This window comes from Ictalurus furcatus, chromosome 14 (assembly GCF_023375685.1).
Source record: "Ictalurus furcatus strain D&B chromosome 14, Billie_1.0, whole genome shotgun sequence".
In the NCBI taxonomy this organism is placed as follows: domain Eukaryota; kingdom Metazoa; phylum Chordata; class Actinopteri; order Siluriformes; family Ictaluridae; genus Ictalurus; species Ictalurus furcatus.
In genome coordinates this window covers 14,651,967-14,661,975 of record NC_071268.1, presented here as the reverse complement: position 1 = coordinate 14,661,975, position 10,009 = coordinate 14,651,967, and the positions used below count along the sequence as shown (strand labels likewise).

Below are 10,009 nucleotides of genomic sequence, written 5' to 3'. Positions count from 1 at the left end.
CGTTTCAACTGATAGATAGGGAAAAGGGGGGCTGACAAATTGTGCATAGCAAAAGAGGGGCTGCAGTCTGTAACTGTATACCCTATAAAGTGCATCTACCTGGTAGATTTGCTTGATAAAATGGCCTGTGAGTGTAGCAACAAGTTAAATGTACCTTGTGTCCCAAAGGTTACTAAAACCTCTTGCACAGTGTTATATCTGTATTTCTTTTTTATCATGCTGTTCTTTGGTAGCAAAGTATAAAACATGCCCCTATAATTTTGTGTCATGAGAGAAAAAAAACATTATCTGATTGAATAGAGTCACATATTAATGTTCTAGGGATTTTTATTTTGCACACTGTTCATACTGCTACTATAAAAGCATTTCAGAGACTCCTATTGGTATAGTAAAAAATACAGTCCTTATCTTAATCCCTCAACCAGGTCTATAAATGTATGCCTGTAATTACACCCTTAAAATGAAATCATTACATGGCAATGTTTAATGCAAAGTTTAATCTTTGGAATTAACTTCCTAAGTAGCTCACTGCCACTGCAATAATGCTTATTTCCACTAGCACCCATGGGGGATTTGTCGTGTTATGACAGTGCCAAATTCCAACACTGATTTCATGAGTAAGGTATGTTTAACTAGTATAGACATACATAAACTTTTCTTTATTCAGATGTTACAGTTTTACAGTGAATCTTCCAGTAAAGTTTTCTACAGAAAGTGATTAGTTTGCTCAGTTATTAGCTTATCTCATCACTAGCATATCTCAGCAGCTGTTCTGAAAATGAAGGCGGCTACAATTTGGTATTTTCTCCTTGAGATTTGAGAGTGTATTCATGAATGTGAATTCACTTCAAATATCACAAAAGCTGAAAAAGCATGGCTAAAATACTAACAAAGGGAAATATAGTATAATACTACGCACAAATGACAACCTACATCACTTGACATTGTAAATCACAGCTACTGCTGGATGTCCAGAGGTTTTTAATTTCCCTGGTGATTTTCTAAGAAGGTTTTTGTCACTTAGAAGGTTTTATTATGTGTGAAATCTGTGTGGGTACTGTGTACTAACCAATGCCAATTTCTATCATTTGCAATTTTTTCTCTGTTCTTTGAAAGCTTATTTGCCTGTAATCTGACCTTGGACTGTATTCTGCTATAGTCTTTTTCAGTTAAGTGGATCCAACCCATACACTCTACCTGAGACCTGAGACTCCATATACATTGTTAGGACACAAACCCTCATTTAATCATCTTCTTAAATTTCTATAAAAATTATATCTCTTTCACAAAGAATAACAACCAAGTGAAAGTGAAAGTTCTAATCAAATTACATTTCACTAATGATAGAAACTTGCATAATTCATCATATTATTGGATCTCATTTTATCCTGCTTTTAGAATGTATCTTGAGTTCATGTTTGAGCAGAAGAACCAATTCATGCATGTGCATACATGCATAAGACCACATATTCAACTTTAGTATGAAATCATCCCACTCTGATTTCATTATCTTCAAATAGAAAGATATCTGGAAGGTTCCTTTCACATGCCATGAAGTGATGTTCAGGGTTTTGGGGGGGTTTCTTCAAGCAAACTACACCAGCACCACCAAATGGTGAAATCAGAAGATTCACATCATTAGCTCAAGTCACTAGAGAAAAAGCATCACACCACCCTGGCAATGTATGTCAATGTAAATATTATTTATCTTAATAAACACATTAACACACACATTTTCAGCTAATTGTGGGGAAGCAGTGGTTTAATAACATTACACGGCTCCTTAGTTAGATTTTAATTGGTGGGAAACATAGCACAGAGATATCTGTTTGAGTGGAAAGGCACGATTAGTAGGCGTGGACCAGCTGTCACTCAATCACACTTTATGGAGATCATGTAGGAAACCTAGTAAGTACTGTATGTGAATATCAGTGTTGTTGTTGTTGTTGTTGTTTATCAAGAGATCCTTATGTAGCAGCATTATATACATCTTCTAGTGTATCTGTATCTCAGATTCAGTCTCAATAGCCACAACCACTGTAGAATAGATAAATTAAATGTGTTAGAGCAGGAAAAAGCACATCATTGTGCAGTGCAAAGATTCCTCACTGGGACTGAAAATCATTGAGCTGCACTGCCTGAAATCCTGACTGTGTAAATGAAAATTTTGTTAGTCTAAGCCTAGTTCCAGCATAAAAACATGTCCTGTATCTACAAAAAAGATCTAAAGAGCATCTGTCTGGAATATAGGGCCATGATTTTCAAAGTGGGTAATTTCTGTCAAATCATTTTTGCTTTTTTTTAGTTTAAGTAAATGGTGATAGGGCACCGCCATGTCACAGCTCCACACAGGTTCCAAAGTTCAATCCTGATCTGTGTGAGGTTCCTGTGCATGTTCTCCCTGTGTCTATGTGGGTGTCCTCTGAGAGAAAACATGCCAATAGGTGGATTGGCTCAGAAAATTACCCCTTGGTGAGAATGTGTGAATGTGAATGTGTGGTGTGTATGGTGGTGAGAATGTGTGAATGTGAATGTGTGGTGTGTATGGTGCTCTGTCATCAACTGCCATCTGATCCAGGGTGTATTCTAGCCTCATGTTCAGTTTTCATAGGATAGGCACAGATGTCAAAGGCATTCTGACACAAAGCTCAATTATGATGACACAAATATCAATCATTTGGTGATTACTTATATATTCATCCCCCAACACCCATTGCACCACCCCACCCCCACAAACATCCTACAGGTTCTACATTCATAACAGGGTCAGTAGAATTTTTGGTTTACACAAGAGGAGAATCCATGGCTATAAATTACAGAGGACACATTTAGGGTCAAGCCATGAGAAATAAGAGAGGGGTCAGTGGTGAGGTTTTTGGCTTTGATGCTCACTTTTAAGTAGTTTGTTTTGCCATTTAGTGCACATTAAAGCACCCTGCTGTATGACCTTCAAGGACAGACTCCCGTTCAAATGCCAATTAGGTGTTTTCGTGTTGGTAAATTGAAAGGGCCATCTGTAAATCGAATACAAACTCATTAGCCATTGTTAACAAGGTGGAACTGTCTTTTAATTAGTGCTGCGCCTGAGTAATGCACAATTCACAGAGCCAGACCCAGTTTATTCTTCTCCACTTTAGTGGGATCAGAAAGTACACGAGCTCAGCAACGTCCTCTCTCTTGTCTCCATCTCTCTCGGCATCACTCATGCTCCCTCCATCTGGCGGAAGTCTTGGGCAAAATATCCACAGCACAGCATTCCTCACATTCTTCATACCCAGTAAATACTAATTAAGAAAATATCATGTAAAAATAAAAGTCAGAGCATGTTTCAGTATGCATGTGTACAGCCTGGCTAGCTGGCTAGCATCCTAGCATTTATAATAATTATCTACTACACCTGAAGTGTGTGGGCAAATCCCATGAACATGGTTGTACTGAGATAAAGGTAGAAAACCTGTTTATTCAAATCTTTCTTATAGTGGAAGTCTAAGGGGAAGTGTTGGGCTCATCAACAACTTCCCCTCTTACTTTTCTCAGTATAGAGAAATGTGAGTGGTGTTCACAAAAAGAGATTACGTTCCTTTAATACCAGTCCATGTTACATAGAGTTTTAATAAGCCCAATAAGAGTAAATATAAGTGACATTAGTTGATGACTTGAGTTGACTTGGACCAGATATATTGAGAAATTCATATAAATTTGAAAAAGTTCAAACAGGCCAAATATATAGTAAGACTCTGCACTCACATTAAATAAGACTGAAAGTAATAAGCAGAAAACTAGCACAAATAATCAGACACAATGTTACGTTCCCGCCGGCAGATGGTGCTACGGCGTCGAAGTGCACAGACTGCTGCAGAGCACGCGCGTGCACGAGATTACATAGAGAGGACTGTTTAATATGGACACGTGCCTTTGTTTTGGTTTTGTTCTCTTCCTGTTCAGGTATTGGTTTATGATTGAGGGTGTGTCTATATTTGCCCCAGGTGTCTATGTTTTAGTTTGATTGTGTTTGCTATTTAAACCCATCGTGTTACGTTGTACTTTGCGCAGTATTATTTGAACCTTTGAGTGTAATGGTGAAGACGTTACGCATGCCAAGCGGTCTTAGTTCCGTGTCCTGTTCTCGTTCGATGCCTTGACTTCTGTTTTATGTTTAACCCGCTAATCTTGTCCAGTAGAGACCGCGTTTCCTGTTTATTGATTTAAGTTTCAAAATAAAGACGCTTATCTGCACATGCTTCTGCTCCTGTCCCGTTTCGTAACACACAACACTTTTTATTATTACACTTAATAAAAGCAAGAGTACAGTATATTGGGTATATTTATTTTATTATTTACTGTGTTTACATATAATTACTATAAACTGTATTATCATTGCAAATGACTAAATTCCAAAAGTGAATCAAGAATTGATTTAAAACATTTGATTATTGCATGTTACAATAGTCAGAAATTTTGGGGCATGTTGTAACACAGACAAACCATATGAGGGTGCTAGTGCCACCAATCATTTAGCCCTGGTATGGCAATTCCTAACCATGATATCATACGAAAACATTCATGACAATCAAGCTACTAAGATTTGGCCAAAGGTTAAAACTACAAACTTTCTCTCTGGATTATTCATTTAATAATTGTTATTATTATTAATATATGCACCAAATTACAAAATGTACTAAATGTTCCCTGCTTACTAGTCACTTATGCACCCTAAGGGATATTATTCAATAACAACTGTACAGTGAAGGGTGCATAGATACAAGAGTAAAATTTGGACTGGTTGAGGTGTCCTTTAGAGTTCAGAATGAATTATATAAATGTGGTTTGAAAGTCATTCACTTAAAGGCAAAATCCACTCTGAATGACTTGCATAATGACTTTCATAATATAGTATATATAATCAATGTGTGACAAGTCTCTATTGTAACTCGGTGCAACTGCATCATTATCTGCATTGCATCCTGAGTCCAATGTTTGTGGTCTCTGCTATGTCTACACTTCTATTATATGACAACTAATTATTATTATTATTATTATCATTATTATTATTATTATTATTATTGTTGTTGTTGTTGTTATCACTTAGGTTTGAGATTGTTGGAATTTTTCCCCCTATTAAACGTCATTGTAACTGTGTTAGCAATGTCCCCCTGTGATGTCATTACTGCACACAATGCTAACTTCTCACAGGAACAATGAAAATATAACACCAACCAATAAATTAGCACCTGAATCACTAAGCACATCACACATTTCAATACAAACATATTTTATAAACATATATGTATTTCAGGTGGGTTTCTCCTTTAAAACAAGTTTACACTAAGTTATAGTAGTGTGTACTTAATTCAGTAATCTGTGAAACTGAATGTGCATAATAAAAGTTCGATAGAGAATTTGAAAGCAACAGAGTCTTGTAATGTCTGCTTGCAAATGAATATGAGTCATTTTTTTTTCTTCAGGCTATTACTTCTGACAGTTCCTCTGTAAAGTGCAATAATTTAGCCATAGCCTTCTGAGCCTCTGTAATGGAAAAATCCATGTATCTTCAAGCTGAGTGAACCCTTAGGCAGCTTCCTGTGTGCAAAGGCACAAGATTCTTGGTCACCTGGCTATGGACCCACACTCAGCCTTTCAGTGGCTGAACAGTGAAGATATTTAAACAGCAGTGATATTTGATGCTGCTGTCTCCCTTAGGGCATGGATGTGTATCTCTTGTACTCATGGTTAAAGTGTTCAGCGCTGTGCTGGTAGCTGTCACTGAACGAGCGTGTGTGTGCCACCTCGAATCCCTTCCACCACAACTCAGTCTTCTTCTTCAGCTCGGGCAGTATGTCAGGTACGACACACTGCTCCACCAGGAACACCACTGGCAGAACAGCCAACAGCAGAGCCCAGCCCACAGCACCCAGCCAATAGGAAGAGCCCAGGCGTGTCAGGTCATCTCGGATATAAGCAATATGTTGACTGGTGAAGAGCGCCCAACTTAGGAGAAAGAAAAACCCTGGGGAAGGAGATGTGTGTAAAAGACACAGATTGAGGCTTTTCAGGGGAAAATATCAATTTATTGTTTAATATTTTAATGAAGCATCTAGGCATATTGTACCAAAAATAAATATTGCTAAATTCTTTGCAGTGCTATAATTCCCCTAAAGTGACTTTCAAAAGCGACAAACAGGAACCATCTATATGGAGAGGGCAGCGCTCACAGGCTTATGTGGCACATACATAAGCCCACACTGAAAACTGACATCCACCTATATAAACATATTTATACCAGAGAGCTGAATTCTCTAATCTGATTGGTCAGAAGGCATGGACTGATTTTCTATAACATATGGCATTTGTAAGAAATAAAATATGACAGGAGTACTGTTACTGGAAAAAATAACACATCACACCACCACATCGTCGATTATGATCCCGTAACAGCACTAATGTAACAGCAATACTATTTTATTACCTTCATAAAAGCTTATTCAAAATGGCATAAGCTGTCAAAGATTATTTTTGTTCATTCTGATATAAATTGCCATAACACCTGAGTGTGGTCGATTGGTGTGATTGTAGTAGAAATTAAGTAGATTTATGTCGACATAAGGTGTGTTGTTATGTTGACATATGGTTATGACACTTTGTGGGCTGATTTATATGTCAGAGTATTTTGACAACTGACTTTGTGTTTGAAATGTCACATCACCATCATGACCAGATATTACGCTACTGGAAAGCATCATAACACAACTGTATCACAAATTCTGTCACTTGACTCATGTGTTATGTCAACCTGATATCAAAACTGACAAAAGCAGTCCTTATGACAGCTGATGCTTGTTGAAATAAGTCTTTATATTGTAAATGTTCTTATAGCATTAAGTCAGCTGTCAGGAGGGGCTTATGTAGGTGATATGTTACACTATAGACACTGCCCTTAAGTAATGCGTAGTTTCACTTTCACAGGGAAATTCAGGAAATCTGGCACTACAGTATGACATGTTAATTCTGACCTGTCGGTAGCAGTGTGATGAGCAGAAGGGTGGTGGGGTAAAGTGCCTGGCCTGCCATCAGCAGCGAGCGTGTGTTGGAGTAAGAGAGCACGGTCTTTGACGTCCAGCAGAATGCAAACAGGAGACACAGAATCCCAGAGCTTACAGCCATGAGGAAAGAAAGGGCAGCAAACACGTTTTGAGGCCCTAGACCTGTTCACAACAACAGAGAATGTGTTATTGCCTGAAAAGCTGTTAAATGACAAAATTATTAAAATGATTATGGATAAAATTTTAGGCTGAAATATGACCATGTACTCTTTGGGTCAACATGATTCAGTTTAAAAGCAAAAGTGAAAGTAACGTAAAATAAAACACCAGCTTGGTTCTAATAATAATGATCCTGGCTCTAATGAAAAATAATTAGATGAACATCATATTTATACTATATAAATGCATTATAAAAAGAATTTTAACTGTCAAATCCCACTTCTTATTGTATTACCACCTACACTTGCCATTCAGAGGCATCCCCCTATATGCAAAGGGATTTTGTTTATCTATTTAAATCACAAGAAAGATATGAGTGTGTGTGTGTGTGTGTGTGTGTGTGTGTGTGTGCGCATGCGCGTGTGTGTGTGTTATAATGCATTTTATAGAATCTTATTATAAAAATGAAAATGGGGGCTCAGTAATTGGGGAATATTTTTGTAAGTAGTGAAAAGAACATGATTAACACACAGGTTATATAACAGAGTGCATGTTTGGTTAACATTATGATACAATGACAACAATATAGAGATCTTCATAGTGTAACACAAATCACAACATGAAATGAATTTGCATAAAATGTCAAATGAAAGAGGTAGCTGGGTTTTTCTGGGGAATTCCATAGCAAGTCTAGCATGGTTTTGAAAGTGACACGCCCACTAGATGTGTCTGGAATAATCCCATAACAAAACTGGCATTTTAGCTTTACTCCATCCCTGAGGCAAGGTGTAAAGGATGTCAGAAATGCTGAAGATGCAAGCCTAAGCATGACAGTTTCAGCTCAGGCCTATGTTAAAACAACTAGGCGTGATTACTGTGAAAGGCATTAAAACACACACACACACACACACACACACACACACACACTCATATCTTTCTTGTGATTTAGATAGATAAACAAAATCTCTTTGCATATTGGGGGATGCCTCTGAATGGCAATTCACAACACTAAATGAATTTGCATATATCTTCGATGTAAAATGAAAGGGGTAGATGAATATTTCAGGGGAATTCCATAGCAAGTCCAGCATGGTTTTGAAAGTGACACCCCCACTAGATGTGTCTGGAATAATCCCATAACAAAATCGGCATTTTAGCTTTACTCCATCCCTGAGGCAATGTGTAAAAAATGTCAGAAATGCTGAAGATACAAGCCTAAGCATGTCAGTTTGAGCTTAGGCCTATGTTAAAACAATTAGGCATGATTAGAACATTAAATTTATATGGTTTCCAGCCACAATGATGGCAAACCAAATCGAATGTGACTTGTTTTTTTTCACAGCAGTGTAGTTTGTCTTAACAAGAAACCACCATTCTGCAGCCCTAGGACAGGTATTTTGTCCATTCCTAATTCAACAAGCCCACACCTGCACCTTCACAGGGCATCTAGAATTTCCTACTTTGCATACTCCTACAAGTCTGTTCAAAATGACTCACACCATATTATAATGCCATTAAACACTGCACTATCTCTAAAGGCTAGCAGAAAAACAAGCTGTAACAGCCAATCAAAGATAATGTCATGTCAATATAATCCTGTTCAGTTCAACTGTTGATCTCTAACAAAATATTTTAGTCAGAGACAAGACTAAACATCTCTCACCATGGATTGCATGCCTTTGCGTCCAGCTGACAGCTGGATTGGACTCGTTTCCCCTGGACCACAGTCCCTTTTCATCCAACCAGTCAGGGGTCCAAACAGCATAACTGATGCATACGCAGCCCACTAAACCCAGACACGATTCAGCGAATCGAAAACGACTCGTCGAATCTACAAGCTCCGGTCCTTTCATTCTACATAATGTAGATGTGTAGAGAAAGTATGAGAAGAAACAGAGATGAAACTATTGTAATATGGTACATATAAGACAAGATAAGATAAGATACAAAAGGATTTTTAAAAATCTATTTAATCCAGTATATCTAATATTGTAATCATAACAGCCAGGTGTAAATATACATATTTTTAAGAAATGGACATTTAATTAACAAAAAGGGCATTTAAGAAGAAGTTGTCCTACCTTTAGCTGAAAAGAATTGTGGTGAAATTAGAGAGCAAGTAAGAGAGAGAAAAAGAGAGAGATGTCACCCTCGTTGAAGCTCAAAACTAAATATCGAAGAGGCTGAGAGTGAAACAAAGAATATACATCCCACACACACACACACCCCCTCTAACTTCCCTTTTACACAACTGTAAAGTGACACCAGAGATTGAGTACAGTGGAGACCCAGCCTCCAGTTGGTGGGAACTCCCCATGCCACAAAACATAAACAAACACACAGGGGAACAAACACTTTGTTTAATTTCCCCGTTTGTAAAGTGAAATAACTAATACTACATTTATGAAGGGGAAAATAAAGAGAGCGCATTCACATTACTGAGTCAAGATGCACACAGTAATTTGACCTACATTCTTCTCCTATATTAATCTATGATCTCTCTCTGTTTTTTTGGTGGGGGTTTTAGTGCAGAAGCGGAAGAGGGGCTGGTCTGATGTCATGGTGTAACCTACAGAGGAAAGAAGAGCTCACTGCTCACTATGCCACCAAGAGTGCTTACAAACCAAAAAACTCCACCATGCTTTTCCACTCACCTAAAATCATTACTCTCTTATTTAACAGTTTCCTCAGGATTCAAGAGATGGAAATAATTCATAAGCAAGCACTAAAACGGACCTCTGTCTTAGCATGTGCTGACATTAAAATATAAATAAATAAATAAACAAATAAATAATGCAGAACACGTTTTA

The 10,009-nt window shown here is 37.6% G+C and overlaps 1 protein-coding gene across 1 annotated transcript; it reads right to left on the bottom strand.

Moving 5' to 3' along the window:
* Window positions 1–3,558: 3,558 nt before the first annotated feature.
* On the bottom strand, window positions 3,559–9,975 carry si:ch211-256a21.4 (uncharacterized). Its single transcript, XM_053641512.1, has 4 exons — window positions 9,281–9,975; window positions 8,863–9,053; window positions 7,011–7,202; window positions 3,559–6,007 (listed from the first exon to the last, which is right to left on the bottom strand). Exons 2-4 carry the CDS (start codon window positions 9,050–9,052, stop codon window positions 5,697–5,699), a joined length of 693 nt encoding a protein of 230 aa, XP_053497487.1. The 5' UTR covers window position 9,053; window positions 9,281–9,975; the 3' UTR covers window positions 3,559–5,696.
* Window positions 9,976–10,009: the final 34 nt, after the last annotated feature.